The 19,493-nt window shown below is 42.0% G+C and overlaps 1 protein-coding gene across 1 annotated transcript in view; it reads right to left on the bottom strand.

Moving 5' to 3' along the window:
• Positions 1-19,493, bottom strand: part of CACNA2D3 (calcium voltage-gated channel auxiliary subunit alpha2delta 3) — a 1,017,883-nt gene that overhangs the window by 263,937 nt on the left and 734,453 nt on the right. The window contains exons 20-23 of the mRNA XM_066596541.1: positions 5,020-5,091; positions 2,112-2,173; positions 789-856; positions 46-91 (exon numbers count right to left, since the gene is read on the bottom strand). Coding sequence (XP_066452638.1) covers positions 46-91; positions 789-856; positions 2,112-2,173; positions 5,020-5,091 — 248 coding nt within the window. The remainder of the gene's footprint in view (positions 1-45; positions 92-788; positions 857-2,111; positions 2,174-5,019; positions 5,092-19,493) is intronic.

The raw sequence follows: 19,493 nt of genomic DNA, 5'->3' as shown, positions 1-19,493 counted from the left end.
AAAGACACAGCTTCTCATTGGTTTAATGCTGGCTACTCTACTTACCACTCATCGGCTAAGGAAACATCGTGATGATCTAAGTCATGTAAACCTGGAACAATGCAAAAGCAAACCGTAAAAGTATCAATAATAGTTATCACATAAGTTAACATGACCAAGGTAAAAAGGTGCAGAGGCATCAAATACATCATCGAAACAAAAAACAGTGGCATGAGGAATATGGAAGTTGCATAGAACAAATTTGTCCTAAAAAGCACTAGAAGGAGGGTCAGGAACTGGATATCAAGGATGGCAAGTATAGGGGGATGACGATGAAGACTACTAAGACACACCTGTACAGCGGGACAGGTTAGAGCACTATTCTAGCTGAAAGTTGTATATACTCAACTTTTATTTTATATATCCCATTTGGACGGAACTCGCCCACTGCTAGGGTGCATTCACATGGGTGATTTTCAGGCGTGAGTTCCCGTGTGAATGCGCCTTTGTACATTTTTACCCTCAAATGTGCTATACTATTATAGAGACTAGAGGACCCTCATAGTGACGAGAAGGTCTTGCCACTTTCATACCTATCAGTATTGTGCCCATGGCTTATGGTACAGGTCTTTAGCCTACAGTGCACAGTAGACAGATTTTGCCCCGTGAAGTCTCTAGATTTTATCTTTATTTTCCTCCGAGTTTTTTTGACTAGAATATGTCATAGGTCATCGTAGAATATATAAAAAGTTGGTATTAAACAGGCCACTTCCCTAGCTACAAAGCCATTTCAATAGATTTGGCCTCACCTTCTTCTACAGTGACATTTCCTCTGAAGAAATATTTGCCATGTCCTCTCGAAAGAACAACTCCTAAGCTGAAAAGACAAAAATACGTTACAATTTGTATGTTTGGTTTCATGCATTAGTCCAATCCAGTCCTTGATTAATTCAGGGAATGCAGCCCTAGTTCAAATGCTATGGACACCTTTGGGGGCAATTTGTTTTCACCTAAATACATGTATTTTGGGCTGACACTCATTTTCGTAATGGAGTTTAATTACAAATTTGGCAGCATTTATTTAGCTTCTACCTATCACTGTATATAGAAACTGCAGTCTAAGCCTCAATAGAAGATCCTTCAGTGAGGCTGCCCTGTGAAACTAATCTAAGGGGTTGTCTAGTTGTATGTAAATACTGAAAAGTTTGGGATCCTTTTATATGGGACAACTGTTAAGTTGTTAAAGGAATTTTCCAGGCAGCTCCACTTGTCAGTGCTTGGTTACACCGGGGTTGGAGCAGGAGCCACAGCTCGGACTCCTGTGTAGTGGCCGGTGCTCGTAATTGCAGGTGCGGCTCTCACTGGGACCCCAGCATGCAATTACGAGTGCAAGACACTACACAGGGGTTGGAGCAGCGGCTTTCACTCCGACCCTGGTGTAGCCAGCTACCGAGAGCTGGTGTTGCCTGAAAAAACCCTTTAAGCACTCAACAGTCTTCCCAATGATCATCGCTCCTGTACCTTCAGGAGAGATGACACTTCTGCATCACCAGACCAGTAGCGCAATGCTCACTACAGACCACCAGGTGCTGGGATGCATGTACAGCGCAAAGACTTAGGAGATGAAGTGGTGCGCCGTATCTTCTGAAATCAGCTGCAGATTCCACAGCATTTCCGTCCTGTGGGTATGTACTCTTAAAGTTGACCTCCCTTGATTAGAAAATAAGATACAAGGTGTACAGATGTGACTATTGTAATGTTATTTCTTACAATTGTATCCAATTTAGACTATCCTTCGTGAGTAAAGTTGGTCATCAGCATACATAGTATCTCTCTCCATACTAGTTAGTTTGCTACAATGTATCAGTGTAGGGTCCAGCCTGTTTAGCTGACAGCTTACAACTGTAGCAGACTCTTATAACAAGGTCTGAACCAGTTTTCAGGATCTAAACAAGAATAATCCCATTCACTTTCTATAAACTGACATTTTGAAGATAGCATGGAAATGAAACATATTTCATTGGACCACCATATAACATTTCCTTAGATGGTGATGAAACTCTATTTGCATAAAACTAATTATTTAGTCCTTCAAAATAAACAAAACCAACATATATCTCAGGTGTATATACCTAAATGGCGTTCCCTTGATATCCGTGTAGTAGTAGTCGTTCGTCATCACCAATACTCGTTTCTTCAATGAAAAGGAACAAGGAACAGAGACAGAAAAATGTTATTACCTCATATATGTAAAATACAGTGCAGGATACATTATATATTGGCCTGCCATTAATTTTTTACCTAGAGTCATTTAAAGGAAACTTGTCATAACTTTTGACCCCTAAAATAAATTATGGTGCTTAAAGCGGAGGGCACATGGAGTCTAGGGAGCGGTGTTTCATACTCATTCCTGTGCTGTGTCCCTCTGAAACACGTTGCATTTTCCTGTACTACCCTATCTTGTGTCGTAGAATAAACTGGAGTTGCCCACTTGAACCACTAAGTGTCTTTCCTGCTTTTCTCCTATTACACAGTCACCCACCTAGAGCGCTGTTTTTTTATAATTTGTTTTCCTTATTTTGAACCCCATAATGTAGTTTATGGGGCTCAAAGACAATGACAGGTTCCCTTTAACACATTTAGGTCAGTTTCAGATGAGCCTATTACGGGCGTATTTCTGCGTCAGTAATACAGGCTTGTGTTCCGGCCCAACCTTGAGTTTTACCAACCTGAAATTGGAACATCATTGAAACCTATAATCCTCAAAGGTCAGGTCAATAAACCCCCGTGGTCAGGCTGGGATACGTGCCCGTATTACTGATGCAGAAATGTGCCCGTAATACATTCATCTGAAACCAGCCTTGTAGAGATGTTACACATATGTAAGTAAAACTGTAGACATTTAAAGGAATTAAAGGAGTTGTCCAAAAACGGACATTTATCACTTATTCACAGGACAGGTGATAAGTGTCTGATAGCTAGGAACCCCACTACTGGAACCCACATGATCACTAAAACAGGGGTCCTAAGCGGCCTATTGCTCCTTACTTCACGACTACCATGAGGAGAAGTTTGTATGCACCCTGCTACTCCATGCACAGTCCAATATGATCATACAGATGTCAATAATCATTATTTTAGGAATGTGATGGAATGTATAGCAATATAGGTAAATAATAAGAGCTGGTTCACATCACCTCTAGGGGCTTCCATTTTCCTGCTCTGTACAAAGAGCAGGAAAATATCAACCATTTGCCAAACTGAACCGTCATATAACGGAAGCAAACAGCGCCGAACTGACCCATTGACTACAATGGAGTTGGTTCCATTTGCAGCCATCTGTTCAGCATTTTGTCAGATTTGACAAGGCAAAATAGCGCTACATGTTTTTTAGCAGACCCTCTGATGCTGATGAGAATGAGCTCTAACCTGCAAAGCCATCAAGTAAGTGGGAAAGAAGAATTAAAGGGTTTTTCCAGTGAAGTAGTGAAATACTACTGATGACATCCTCAGAATTAAAATCAATGAGAACTGCACCTGTAGTTACAAGTACCAGATGATAAACAGGAATCTGACCAGCAGCTTCTGACCGTATCCCCTGTATGTAGCGATGCTGACAGTGGGCAGGGTTCCAAGCAGCAAAGTCCAGCCGATCAACTATTGTTGACCTATCTTGAGGGCAGGTCTTCAAATGTATTTTCCTGGAAAACCCCTTTAATTTTCAGATAATTATTACGCAAAAAAAGCCTAGTGTGACATCTCCAAAACACCACGCATTTAAGAAGACCACTCCTCAAAATCAGATTTTTCTGTCATACATTTTTAATTTCACTTATATCCTGTCATGATCATCCCCTTCTTTACATCACACCTCGGGAATTCTGTTTCTCAACTCCAGTCCTCAAGTTCCCTCCACAGGTCATGATTTCAGAATTTTCTAATGATTGCACAAATGATATAATTCTTGTCAGTGCCTTGATGTTCTTTCTGTAGGAAATTCTCAAATCATGACCCGTTGGAGCAAAGGCGTAACTTGAAGCTCCTGGGCCCCAATGCAAAACCTGTAACAGGACCCCCAACTATAATGCATATAATTCATAGTACTGGGATCCCTATATGGAGAAGAGAGGCCTTATGGGCCCCCTAAGGCTCCTGGGCCCAGGTGCAACCGCATCACTTTCACCCCCTATAGTTACGCTAGTGTGTTGGGGGTACTTGAAGTCTGGAGTTGAGAAACTGTGTTCTAGAAGATCATAAGTCCCTGCAATGCTGGATGGTCTTCTCTTAGATGTTTCAGTTTACTTATATGGTATATAATGGATAATGTGGAACAACTACAATGCCAGTTCTGCTGCTGTAGAGCACTTGAAGGGGTTGTATTAGAATTTCAAGTTATCCTCTATCCACTGCTTTTGTGAACAGGACTCCCATGTCCCACTCTTCTGTCACTGCGGGGGTTGCTTCTCCTCTTGCAGTGAAGTCACTCTGAATGGAGCTTTGGCTGTGCATGTGCAGCCAACGCTCCATTTATTTCAATGGGGCTGACGGAAATACCCAAGTGGATGCCATTCAGGTATCTTGGCAGGCCTATTGTATGACTAGTGCTTTATTCAGTCTCATCCTCACTTCAGGGAGTGCAGTAACCCTGCAGTGAGGAGAACAGGGGACATGAGATTCCCGTTCTTGAGATCGGTGAGGTTCTCGGCAGTAAGGCCCCCACTGATCAGCAAGTTATCCCCTCTCCTGTAGATAGAGGATAACTTGAAATTCGGGTACAACTCCTTCATTGCTTTACAAAAACGTTGTATGCTTCATGACCACTTAGACATGTTAGTAGACAAAGTTCTCTTGCTTAGTAAATACAGCATGTTTTATACATGACACCCAAGACTACACCATTGTATGTCAAGTCTACAAATAGATAACTATTGCCCAAGTGTAATAGTTAGGAAAATGATGGAAAACCCCTATATACACACAACTCTATGCCTGCAGCCCCATATATGTACATGAGCCCCCAAATGTGCATAGAAACGTTACCCCTTTGTCCACGGTCTTCTTTACTTCCATGGAAAATTTGCCTGTTTTTCTATTTACCATTGCATTTCTCAGCTAGAAATAAAGAAAGGAATCCATGATCACATTTGACTTAATAAACTGTGTAAAGGAATATGAGCTGGGATGATTATGTAACAAAAATGTGCAAATTCAAACCATACATTCCTGCTGCCAGTAACTAAATCAATTTCAACTGAGTAGAGTAGAATGATGATTTGGAAAGGAAACACGAAACTCAATAACCTTTATTGGGGACACCCAAGTAGTGGAGTTGTGGAACCCCATCACCTCGTTGCTGAGTGCCTGTAATCTCCACAGCTCAGTTCCTGTTGATTTGCATAATTTGAGATCATATGGAAAAACACGTTTTGCACATATATGTGCCGGTGATATCACCCATACATTTTATTGGAATGGTCAGTCTATGCAAAGGCCTTCAGGATGTGTTTTCCCGGATGGAGTTCTGCTGTGAATGGTAGGACCATTTTGCATATAGCAAAGATGGAACAATGCCTCTGCAGTGTCACCTATTGGAAGGCAGCATTCCTGCAAGTCAATATCAAACGTTTTCGACAAGCCTTATAACAATGAGCCAAAGCCAGAATAACCATACACAGACAGCTGTTTTGTGGTGATTGCCCCTCATCAGTGTGCAGCAGGTTTCTGGCTTGGCTAGGTGGCGCTGCAGAGGTATTGTTCCATCTTTCCATTCCCAAAGGAACATGGATGGTCTTATAAGACTCCTCACACACCTTCAAGGTGCTCTCCTTACAATACCCTGCCAGACTCAAATATGGCAAATGAATGTATAACATGACTTTAAAGAGCACAAACATGAAACCCCAGAGGCAACTGGATAGATATTTAACCCCTTGATGACAGGCTGGTATAAGTCTTGAGAACAAGATTTCTTTGTTTTTATCTTTTTGCATTCTGGCAGTCAAAACGTCTTAATATCTTGGTCGACATACCTGTACAAGGCCTTTTTCCCCCTCTGTGATGAGTTGTATATTATATAGGTGATATAATACTTAATTTATATTAATTTTTATTTTTCAAAAAGCGCAGAAGGCAACTGCACTATTGTTTTTAGCATTTTCTTCTTTATGCTCTTCACCAATTGTCATAAGGGATGTTATATATCTACTGAATAGATTGTTACAGTTGTGCGGATACCAAATATGTGTATGCAATTTTATGTCCTGTGATTATTTATATATAAGTTTATTTATTGTTAAAAAAAAGTTCTTATATGTTTTTCACCTTTTTAATGTTTTTTTTTATAATTTAGATTTTTTTTAAATAATAATGTGCTGGCATATTATATACCCATATGGATATAATCTCCTTCTATTTTGTGGTTCAAAACAGCACTTTTAGAGTGGATTCACACAGGCGTATAACAAAATACGCTCGCTCCTATGCAGCTTTTTTGCACAGAAAACGAGTGTACTTGTCTAATTGCGCAAGTAATACTAGTTCACATGGTCGTTGGAATCACCCCCCTGATTTAAATGGGTATAAAGCCAAACGAGGTGCCTGTGTTCACGCTCACATATGTGCGCTGATAGAACTCTATAAGCCTCTTCGGTGCACAAATGCGCAGAACATGGAACAGAACCATGCATTAGAAAAATACATCAGAATGAACCCATTAAAACCAGTGAGTTCTATTCTCCGCGTTTTGTGCGCGCAACAATGCCCTAAAATACTCTCCTCTGAAGGAGCCCTTACAATGTTGATGATAATATGCCGTGAGTCAGGGCTTATTCACGTGGGCATATTTGCGTGCACATTTTTTTTTTTTGCTTAAGGGCTCAGTCACACAGGCAGCAATCCATGCATATTTCTGTGCGGCAAAATGCCCGCACCGCGTGCGGATGAAAATCCGCATGACCAGCTCTATTGCCACCCATATGTTCTTTTTTTGACAGGTGCGGATGTCTACAGCACTCTACAGCATTCCAGAATAAACACACTTTGAAGTTTGTCTGTTTGACTCAGGAATGGAGCTCTTGAGTCACAGAGGCGGACCATGCTGGGATCTCCCCACCCACAAGTCGCCTGAAAGCTCTGTCAGTCTACATACTGTGTGACTCAAGAGCTCCATTCCTGAGTCAAACAGACAAACTTCAAAGTGTGTTTATTCTGAAATGCTGTAGAGTTTCCCAATAACACTTACATGGGAGCACAGTGCAGATTTGTCCAGGGTTCATGCTGCCCGTGGTCTGGGCAGCATGAAACCAATGTCACGTTACCTTTAATTTATTGTAATATTGACCTAAAGGGGTTGTGCCAAGATATAAAATTGGGCATAACTTTATGATCAGTGGGAGTTCAAACTGTTGGGAACCCCACCTATCCCAAGAACAGGATATCCTGAAGTCTTGAAGATCCTCATATGCTCTGCCATTCCATCCATTATTTTGGGTGAATGGAAGACTGCTAAGTGCTTTTTCTCAGCAATTTCTGGTGCTCCAATTGAAATACCGGTAAATGGAATGGTAAAGCACATATACAACCTCTGCTCATTCCTGCAGGGATCAACTTATATCTTGACACAACACTAGAGATGAGCGAGCATACTCGCTAAGGGCGATTGCTCGAGCGAACATTGCCCTTAGCGAGTACTTGTCCGCTCGAGAGAAAAGGTTCAGGTGCCGGCGCGGGTGACAGGTGGGTTGCGGCAGTCAGCAGGGGGTAGCGGGGGGAGAGAGGGAGAGAGCGATCTCCCCCCCCCCGTTCCTCCCCGCTCTCCCCCGCCGCTCCCTGCCCGCTGCCGGCAGCTGAACCTTTTTTCTTGAGCGGGCAGGTACTCGCTAAGGGCAATGTTCGCTCGAGCAATTGCCCTTAGCGAGTATGCTCGCTCATCACTACACAACACCTTTACAAAATAGATTAAAAATACTGATGAAACACTAGAGTGTGAGTGAGGCCTCACATAGGACTACAGGTCAATCTAGTGCATTATTATAAGGGCAATTTCAGACGGCACAGAGCATAGTTGTGCATGAACAAGGTTCAAACTCTGTGCCATCGTACAGGAGTTTGAGAACAATTGCGGGAAGATTGGCGCTGCCCTAGCTTTCCCACACATGGTGAACTCGATAGAAGAGTTTAAGAGGGGACTAGAAGTCTTTTTGGAGCACTATGATATTACAAGATATAGAAAGTAAATAATGAGCGTGGTTGTTCATCTTGGAGTCAGGTAGGAACTTTCAAATGTTGATCCAGGAATTATTCTAACTGCCATTATGGAGTCAGAAAGGATTTTTTTTCCTCAAAATGGGGTAAATTAGCTTCTGCGTCATTGTTTTTTTTGCCTTCTTCTGGATAAACAGGGGGGTGGAAACAGGCTGAACTGAATGGACATTTGTCTTTTGTCAGTCTTGCATGCTATGTCACTATGTATACTATGTTACTATGAAGGCACAATACAGAACTTTTTCTTCTGACAATTCAAGTAGTTTTTGTTCTGCATTTTACTAAAGGTTGTCTGTTTTTCAAAAATATCTGTTCCATTTTTTTTGTTAAAGGATACATTTTTTGCTGCTTTTGTAATATTGCAGAAATACAGATCTGAGATAACTAAGCATGTAAGCGCATGTGAATTATGCAAAACCAGGACATGTGTTTTTAAATCCAATCTATTGACTTCTATGGACTAAAAATGGTACATATATAGTTCTGTTGGAACATGCTGCGTAAGTATAAAAACAATATACATAAAAAAATATGTGAACAAAACCTTTTCAATGTATGGGCGGCAGTTGTTCAGTGGCAAAAAAAAAATGGGATACAAATCCATAATTCTCTAAAATGTTAACAAAAGCACTCTAAAACCAATGGCAATATATCACCGTCTCAGAGTAATTTTGCCTACATCTGAGAATAGCCGCAACCATGCACCAGTAAACAACATTTGACTATATAGTAAATAAAAGCAAACAGATCTCGTCATATTAAATAATATCAAGCGTTCCCCTTCCACATAAAAAGCGCATACATTACTTCTACCATGTTCTTAAGGAGGAAAGGAAACCTCTTTTCTCTTAATCTAGACGCTGCTCAAATAGAGATATAATTTGTACACAATAGTCTATTCAAACACAACACGGCTCCAAAGGGCTTATAAAAAAAGAGACCCTGCAGCCGAAATTCTAAGTCGCAACCGCCATTTACGCTGCGTCTGCACTCTGCTGAATTAACCTTTACCATAAATGTTTCTCCCATTCACAAATGAGATCAATGGCCATTTATTAGCATTTCTTTGCTGCCCTATTATGAGTCTGTGCGCTCCCTCACACCTATAATTTTTGAGTTTCATAATATTTTATGTGCCAGTGCTTAATTATGGACGCCAGCACCGTCATTAAAACAGCATGAGAAGCTTTTTGAAATCATCAATTAAAGACACATTGTGTAATGCAATTTTCGAGTACAAAGGAGAAGGTAGTAAAGGGTGAACGTGAGAGCAGCAGAGCAGGGTTTCGGGCAGTGGCATATAAACACAGAAGGCCTTTGTCAACGTGAAAAAACAAATTCTCACTGGTAGATAAACCTGAGTTCTCAGTAACTGGTTTATATGCCCTATTTTCTTTTTTTTTTCAGTGTAAACCTCCAGTGTGGTTGGGGTTAGGGGGGAAGAAAAGTGAGTGTAATCCTGGCAGTGGCCCATTATGTTTGACTGCAGACCATGACAAAGGACAATCAGCCCTGCTATGCATCCCTATAAACTTTCGTTAAGGGTGAAAACTTTTCGTGATGTTTGGTGGGTTTTTTTGGCTTCCGAATTCAGCACTCAGGTTTTCTTCTACGACTTTCCAGGGCTTGGCCTAACCGAGGGGCCTGAATAATTCAGACGTACATGCTAGTGTTCCCTGCACATCTGGATCATAAAGAGGAGCCTCCGGACCTTGGGACTCTGAACGATCCTGGGAAGCGTGAAACAGAATGATTGTTCCGTTTTGCTAGTGTTCTACACATTAAAATGAAAATCATTCTTTGCTACATATGGTTAGCTGCATATAAAAATTTAAAGAGAAATTGGAATATTAGTATTCCATATAAATTACGCAAAGCCTAACGCCACACAAAGCTTACAGGGAATTGCTTATTGGATTTAATTTTAGTTTCATTAACATTATGCAAGTTTGTGGAAGAGAAATGATGTGTATGATCTTTTAATGTTGTAGCTATTTATTATTGACTGCTATAAACTTTCCTGGAGGCAGCCATATTGGAAATACACCCTTCTTGCCTTTATTTCTGTTTAGACTAGTGTTTCCTAAACTTCAATCTTCACAGCTCCCCCCCCCCCCCCCAGCAAGTCAGGTTTTCAAGATTTCTATGGTATTTCACAGGTGATGTAATTATTATCAATGCTACAGGATATCCTAAAAACCTGGCTTGTTGGGGGTCATGAGGACTAGAGTTTGGGAAAAATTGGTTTTGACAGTACATCATATGATTTTTGGCAGATTCAAAAATGGGAGCTTATTAGAGATGAGCGAGCATACTCGTCCGAGCTTGATACTCGTTCGAGTATTAAGGTGTTCGAGATGCTCGTTACTCGTAACGAGTACCACGCAGTGTTCGGGTTACTTTCATTTTCTTCCCTGAGAAATTTGCGCGCTTTTCTGGCCAATAGAAAGACAGGGAAGGCATTACAACTTCCCCCTGCGACGTTCAAGCCCTATACCACCCCCCTGCAGTGAGTGGCTGGCGAGATTAGGTGTCACCCGAGTATTAAAATCTGCCCCTCCCGCGGCTCGCCACAGATGCATTCTGACATTAGTTCAGGGAAAGTGGTATCTTGGTGGAGCTGCTATAGGGAGAGTGTTAGGAGTATTTTAGGCTTCAAGAACCCCAACGGTCCTTCTTAAGGCCATAAATCTTCTCTATATGCGCTCAATGGGGCCGGCGGCAGCAGCGCCGACCCCATTGAGAACATATAGAAGACAAATCCTTCTTCTCTGCCACAGCTGTAACAGCTGTGGCAGAGAAGAATGATGTTTGCCCATTGAATTCAATGGAACCAGCAATACAGCAGGTTCCACTGAAAGCAATGGGCTGCCGGCGATCGCAGGATGAATTGTTGGGAAGGGGTTAAATATATAAGCCCTTCCCTGCAATTCATCCAGAAATGTGTTACAATAAAAATATATACCGGCGTATAAGGCGACGGGGCGTATAAGACGACCCCCCAACTGTCACCTTATACGCCGGCAATACAGTGGAGCAAAGAATAAAAATCATTACTTACTTCTTCTGACGTTCTGCGGCGCTGCTGCAGGCTGTCGCTCCCTCCTGGTTCCCGGCAGAGCATTGATTTCTCTACGAAGGGCTTTAAATCCCCGCCTCCAGAAACACACGTGCCTTCAGCCAATCACAGCTAATGACAATGATGTCATTGAATGGATGTGATTGGCTGTGTTTCTGGAGGCGGGGATTTCAAGCCCTGCGTCCAGAAAGCAATGTTCTGCCGTGGACCAGGAGGGAGCGACAGCCTGCAGCAGCACCGCAGAACGCCCGTGGAAGTGAGTAATGATTTTTATTCTTTGCTCCACTGTATTGCCGGCGTATAAGGTGACAGTTGGGGGGTCGTCTTATACGCCCCGTCGCCTTATACGCCGGTAAATATTTTTATTGTAACACATTTCTGGATGAATTGCAGGGAAGGGCTTATATATTTAACCCATTCCCAACAATTCATCCTGCGATCGCCGGCAGCCCATTGCTTTCAGTGGAACCTGCTGTATTGCTGGCTCCATTGAATTCAATGGGCTAACATCGTTCTTCTCTGCCACAGCTGTTACAGCTATGGCAGAGGAGAACGATCTTTACGCTGACAGTGCGGGGGGGGGGGGGGGGCACTCTTGCCGCTATTGTGGCTTAATAGTGGGACCTGTGAACTTGAGATGCAGCCCAACATGTAGCCCCTCGCCTGCCCTATCCGTTGCTGTATCGTTCCCATCACTTTCTTGAATTGCCCAGATTTTCACAAATGAAAACCTTAGCGAGCATCGGCGATATACAAAAATGCTTGGGTCGCCCATTGACTTCAATGGGGTTCGTTACTCGAAACGAACCCTCGAGCATCGCGATAATTTCATCCCGAGTAACGAGCACCCGAGCATTTTGGTGCTCGCTCATCTCTAGAGCTTATGGACAAAAAGGTGTCTAATATAATATAGACTAAGGCTCTTTCACACCAGCGATGCGTTTTCATGCAGGTCGCATCGCATTAAAAAATCATGGCAGCGCTGCATTGACGCAATCTAATTCCAAAAGGAATAAGCGTTTTCCTGTCCATTCACATGGCCACATTGCGTGAAAAGGATGCTGCAGCCGCGGTTGGCAGAATGGTTCTATTTAGCTTAAATAACTAAATAGAGCCAGCTGTCTTCTTCAACGAGCGACAGGCGCAGCTAAGCTCCATCCCCCTCCATTTTTTTCAGCTCCCATAGGAGCTCCTCGCGATTGTCGTCAGAAGATAGGTCATGATGTATATTTTAATGCTGCAAGGAAATATTGCAGCTGAAAATCCCCAACAATTTTAAGAGCACGATTTTTTTCTCATGGCTAAAAATCGCCCATGTAAACGAATGCATTGGAATCAAAAGCTTTACATGGTCGCGATTTTTCATCTACGTTTTCTCACGGCTAATGGCTGCAAGAAAACGCTCGCATGAAAAAGGGCCAATGGTCTTTTACATGGTTCATTTTGAGTCCATTGATGAGTATCGATCAACAATATTGGCACTGGTTTTAAGGGTCTTTTCAATGGCCAATGTCGGAGAAAATACGACATGCTCTATTTTTGACGGCATTTGCAAACCCAAGGCTCCATAGGAGTCTATGGGAGTGTGCATATGTGCGCCTTTGTGCATGAAATTGTGCTTGTAACTGCACTTTTTTACAGTGTTTATTACTAACACCAGTGACTAATTATTCTGGCTCGCCTACTTATTAGAATGCCCCATGTGTTCAAATATGGTGTGAATGTGTTCCGGCAGTGCAGAAAAGGATACCTACCTGCACACGAACGCTCGCGAGAAGACATGATGCAATTACATTACTCGCATGTGAAGGGGGCCTGAATGATAATTGTTCAATGTAAATGCATGCACTGACTGAACAAGGAACGAGAAGTCATTCACTTCTCATTCATTTTTCAGTTTCTGCATGCAGACAACTGAATGACGTATTGTTTTATGTTAACAGGCAGTCATTGACTTATGAACTGCCTGCCTGCCTGCTTACTGTCAATGGAGGTGGGCGGGCCGGAACAATCCACAGTCCGCTCCACCGCCATTCACTGAGTGATTCTCATTTCTGTGTAAAAGCATAGGAATGATTATTGTTGGGACCACCTGTTGGGCATCTGTTGCCCGACAGATCATCCCATGTAAAAGCAACTTTATACCATCTCTGGTGGTCCTATTTAAATAAATGGAGCAGCAATGCACATGTATGATCCTCCCTGCACTGTCTTCAGGATGTGCCGGGACCCTGTTCTTGGGATCGGTAGGGGTACCAGTGGTCAAACACTCTGCTGATCTGTAAGTTATCTCCTATTCTGTGGATAGGGAATAACCCCTTAAAATAATGTGCCAAAATAAGTTGTATTCTTTTTTGTAGCCCAACAACCAGATAACTTTCTATCTGTGTGACCACCAGTTAGGTACATGTAGCAGCATGCACTAAAGTGGTCAAAAAAGTTCTATATTGGTAGAAAGTACTCCATTTAGGATTTTATAGGGTATATATCATTCAAGAGAGGTTGAGATTAGAAAATAAAGGTGCATTTTTTTCTAGAAACGTGTCCACTCTTGTGCCAGCCCATTGCCTTCTCAGGAGTGGAACAAGCTGTCTTGATACCCATGGCAGGTGTTCAAGAATGCTTCCACCATCCTCGGGCAATGCATTTCAGAATGCAACTGTTGAATGGACAATCACAGATTTGGATATCCCTCCGTCTCTCATCCTTTTCATGAAGTCTACCTCTTCCCTAATGACACTCTAGTCAGCCACCTACTCTGCCTACCCCTTGTCCCAACTTGTAACTTTATACCGTTCTTCTCATTTGGATTCATATGAAGGTATATAGTTTTACTGTGAGTTAATGGAGTAGGTGTTGCCATAAAAATATATATTGCATTATACGCGTCCTAGTTTACCATATGAGAAAAAAATGTTTATCTGATTTATCTGGGCAAGGTTTGGATAAGCAAAGAATGCGCATCTCCTGTATGACTCACTATGTAAATTATCTTGTGCTGAGACCTGCGTCTGAACCCAGATTGGTGCCACTCATCCTATCCTCAAATGTTTCTCCAAATGAACATTTGCAAAGGATTAAAAAGGAATTTTAGCCATGACAAAATACAAAGATTAAAGCAGGAGACTCTTCTAAAGTGATCTAGTACCAGTGGCATGTTTAATGCATTCAATCGTGAGCAATAACAGGAATTTCCTAAGTATTTCCAAACCACTTTTAAACATGTTGCCATTGCCAAAATGTGATGCCCTCCTGATGTACATACAGAACATTTCTACGCATTCCTAACTAAGGAGATCTGCTTTGGTCCAAATAGACAAGTTACTGATTTCATATACAGCATTCTAGCAGATATACCTGATTTTTCACATAATGTGCAGAGAGGAAACATGCCATCCATGCAACCTGTGCAGATGTACAGCCCCCTACTAGGTAGGGGGCCAACTGCTACCTTTATAGCAGCTTCCTCTTGTCTATTAGGTTGTGTGTAAAGGACTGAGTTATGAAAATAACTCACAATTACTTGTGGATTGTTAGAAAGACATAAAAGGGGTGCTCTATGGTGAGCAATTGAAGAGCAAGCGGCCCATACATTATTCTTGCACAGAGGACCTCTGATGTGCCTCTCCCACTGATAATGTACATATTTAGGGCTTGATCCTGCTGTATTGTTGAGACTCTAAACCTACCTATACATATTAGATTAATGTCTGTAGTTCCTCTGATAGTATTGCATGTATAGGGGCCTCCTGACTGTCCTATTGTAGTGACCCGGAGGGTCCTATAGGGTAGTCAATAGTGCTAACCAGTCCTGTGATCCTCGCTATGAGCCCTTGTATGCCGGGATAGAGCTAGGCTGCTTGGCAACGGCCTTTTCTGTTTGGCTGAATGCTTGTAAAGTTCTGATTAGTGGAGTGGGGGTGGTTGAGTGAAGCCCGGAAAAATGAGTGGGGTGAAGGAGGAAGTGAATCATCAAGAAGTAGAGAAGTGCGGGAAAACAGCAGGAAGTGAAGGAGTTAGACATTGGAGGAGGTAGCGAGAGGCAGCAGAGTGAGGAGCTGCCGGAACTAGGAAGAAGTCTCTGGAGGTTGGGAACTGAAATAAGATGTCGGGAGTGAGGCGTAGTACGGAGGAGTCACCTAACAGTACCCGGAGAAGGGACGAAGTCGTGTGCCACCCTGTGGGAGGGAAATGGAGCCAGGGCAGGCCTCATAAGAGCTGAACTAAACTAAGCTTTGCAACAGTGAGTGTAACTCGCCTCTGCGCAAATTGGAGTCGATAACAATACAGCCCCCCTGACACTAAAATACACCATTTCTTCTACAAGTAATCACTCAGAGCAGAGATCAGATAACTTAGACTGGCCACTTCAGTTGTTTAAAGAAGATAAGAAGAAGTAAATTGAGCAAGAGAGTGACAGAGCCTCAAAGACTGTCAGTAAATCACTGTATAAAATATTCTTGGATGCTTTTGTTGGAAGGAACTGTTTCGTGGATACTATTTCCTACGACCTGCAAGCTACAATAAAACTGTGTATCTCCAGTTTTGCCAATTTGATTCGGCTTGGACTATTTATTATCTAACAATGTTTCTCTCAGAGGTACTGGTGTCATGATTTGACATCATCCGGACTGTTTATGCATATGTTGCAATCCTCCTACACCACGAGTAGCCATTTTAGTCGGAGTAGCCACCATCGTGACCACGCTAAAACTAGTGCTCGCTGCACTATGAAGGCCAATGTTGGAGAAAATGAGCATGTTGGATTTTAGTTCATCTTCCTTTCACCACTGTAATTAGCATGAGGAGGTCAGGGTAGACAAACATGCATTGGTTTAATGGCTATGGCGTCTTCTGAGTATGGCCCGCCTGCCAGAAAAAAAATAGGTAATTGACACTACTTTTGAGAGCTGGAAATCAAGAAGAGTGATGAGCGAACTTTTGAAAAGTTTGGTTCAGCAGGTTCACTGAACTTTTGCAAAATGTTTGGTTTAGTCCAAATTAGTTTAAATAGGAAGTTCACCACAACCCCTAAAACTGGTGTACAACACTGTCTAAGAGCCATAAATGCCCTGTATAACACTGGGACTATTATACAGGACTTATGGCTCTTAGGCAGTGTTATAGTCTAGTGTTGAGTTAAACCAGTAAAACCCGGTTTTGGATAGAACTTTGCTAAAAGTTTGGTTTGGGTTTGTGCTGAACTGAACCTTTAACAAAGTTCTACCCAAAACAGGGTTCTACTGGATCAGTTTGCTCAACACTTATCAAGAATAATAAAACCATAATATAGGGGATGTGAAAAGTTAACTCCTAATACATGGTCAAGTGTTATTGTAGATAGAATGTACGGTAGTTATAGAGATGACATAACATGCCAGAATTAGTAAAGTAGATACTGATATTCGGTGAGAAAAATAATGTAGATACTAGAGATTAGCTAGTGGAATATAATAAATGCCTCTGTATCTAAACTGTGAATTTGCTGCCTTGCCATATTATTGGTTTACTATTAGTGCAGTATGAATAGATCATTTCTCCTCTGATCAGTTTTTGAGTTATGCTTGAACCGAACAATTTTTGACCACACAGGTTTTTGTCCACATGAGTGTTGTGTAATATTTCGAGCACTTGGACACACAGCTTGAGAAGCAATGCCAGCTCCAGATGCCTCCAAGTATATTTTCCCTTGAATGTTTTAACCCCATAAAAATCTTTTAACATGATTTCAGAGGTCTCTCAGCGGCGAGTAGTCCTCAAGCAAAAATTCCAGAAGTTTGGAGGCTAATATAACAGAACTTTCCTGGAGTTTATTTTAGATGCCATGTACCAAACAGAGCTATATAGTAATTATGGCTGCAGGATTTCATGAACAGGGAATCTAATAAGGGTCCTTTTACACTGAACAATTAATCCTTGGAATGAGCGAAGTCGTTTGCTTTCAAACTATGTCCTCTTATGCGTGCAGATAATTGTCATAATTTTTTTCATCATAGGTCGTCCATCAATGGTTTGTCCGAGGAGTCTGACAATACCTGGGAATGATTTGCGAATAACTGAACGATTGCCTTTTACATAAAAAGACTGGCAAATGATGAACAATGATTTTTAAGCCTGCATGAAATGAACAACGATCAGTAAGTGAATACATTATCATTTATTCTTCAACTGTTTACTCTGAATGATCATTGTTAATTTTTGCACGATTCAATGATTATTTAAACTATAATTCCATGTAAGGAGGCCTAAGACAGGAAAAAATTTAGAAAATGAACAAACATACAGTGCTACAAAGTTGAGTGTTGACTATTGTTTTGGCTACTTAAACAATAGCAACAGTGGTCATGCACATGGGATATATGTGGGTAGAACCAGTCAATCATCTATTATGTATTTGGCCTCCCAACACTACCCTGATAGCAGATGCAGCAGAAGATAAGAATCAAGAGTTACGTTTTCCTTCTAGGATCTGCTTTAGTAGGTAGTATTACATGGCAGCAATTCATATGAATAGCTATCCATGTAATACAATGGTGGCTTTGGTTTGCCAGGATGGGGGCCACAGAGTATATCTCCATTCTGGCTCATAGAGGGGAGTCTTTAGTGGGCGACCCCCATCAATGATAAATATATACCCTAATTGAACTTATGGACAGTAGCTGTCTTCCCGAGACAACCTATTTAATCTGCACATATACATATATCATTGAATTCAATGAATGGCCAAATGGCTCATGACGAGAACATTGTTCTTTCTCTTTACAAATCAATGGTCAGACCACACATGGGATATTGTATACAGTTTTGGGCACCAGTACTCGAGAAGGACATATCATAGCTTGAGGGGATTCAAAGGTGGGCAACTAAAGTAATAAATGGAATAGGCGGACTACAATACCCAGAGAGGTTATCAAAATTAGGGTTATTTAGTTTAAAAAAAAACATCTGAGGAGCGACCTAATAACTATATATAACTATATCAGAGGACAATACAGAGATCTCTCCCATGATCTGTTTATACCCAGGACTGTGACTGTAACAAGGGGGCCCTCTGTGTCTAGAGGAAAGAAGGTTTCTACACCAACATAATAGTGAGACTATGTAACTTTCCACCTGAGTTTAAGGGGGGCCTGGATGTCTTTTTTCAGTACTGCAATATTACAGGATATAGTCACTAAATATTCCAGAAGGGTCGGTGATCCAAGAATTATTCTGATTGCCAGATTGGAGATGGGAAGGAATTTTTTTCTTCCTTAGGGCGCCCACCCACTGGCGTTTGCGTTTTCCGCGGGAAAAAAACGCAGCGTTTTTGGGTTTTTTGCGGCGTTTTCGCGGCTTTTCCGTTAATTTCCATTGACATTCATGGGTGCATTAGGAGAAAAATAAGGACACATATGCAACTGACAGTTCCTATGTTAAAAAACGCAACGCAACGCAAAAAAAACGCCAGTGGACAGGAACACATGTTATCTCTATGCCTGTGCAGGAAAAACGCAAAACACAAAACGCAGGTAAAAAAACGCCAGTGGGTGGGCGCCCTTAATTGGGGAAAATTGGCTTCTACCTCATTGTTTTTTTTTTCTTCCTCTGGATCAACATTAGGGGGAAATAGGCTGAACTGGATGGACATATGTCTTTTTTTCAGCCTAACATACTATGTTACTAGGTTACCCAGACCATTCTTTGTCCAATACTACTGTAAAATGTTTAGTGATGAGTAGAGATGAGCGAACGTACTCGTCCGAGCTTGATATTCGTGTGAATATTAGGGTGTTCGGGATGCTCGTTACTCTTAACGAGCACCACGCAGTGTTCCGGTTACTTTCAGTTTCCTCTCTGAGACGTTAGCGCGCTTTTCTGGCCAATTGAAAGACAGGGAAGGCATTACAACTTCCCCCTGTGACGTTCAAGCCCTATACCACCCCCCTGCTGTGAGTGGCTGGGGCGATCAGATGTCACCCGAGTATAAAAGTCGGCCCCTCCCGCGGCTCGCCTCAGATGCCTTGTGACTGAGTTAGCTGAGGGAAAGTGCTGCTGCTGGTGCTGCTGTAGGGAGAGTGTTAGGAGTGAGTGTAGGCTTCAAGAATCCCAACGGTCCTTCTCAGGGCCACATCTATCCGTGTGAAGTACTGTGGAGGGTGCTGTTAGCAGTGTTGCACAAATTTTTTTTTGT

Source organism: Eleutherodactylus coqui, chromosome 3, assembly GCF_035609145.1.
Source record: "Eleutherodactylus coqui strain aEleCoq1 chromosome 3, aEleCoq1.hap1, whole genome shotgun sequence".
NCBI classification, from domain to species: Eukaryota; Metazoa; Chordata; class Amphibia; order Anura; family Eleutherodactylidae; genus Eleutherodactylus; species Eleutherodactylus coqui.
This window is presented reverse-complemented; position numbering and strand designations above follow the sequence as displayed.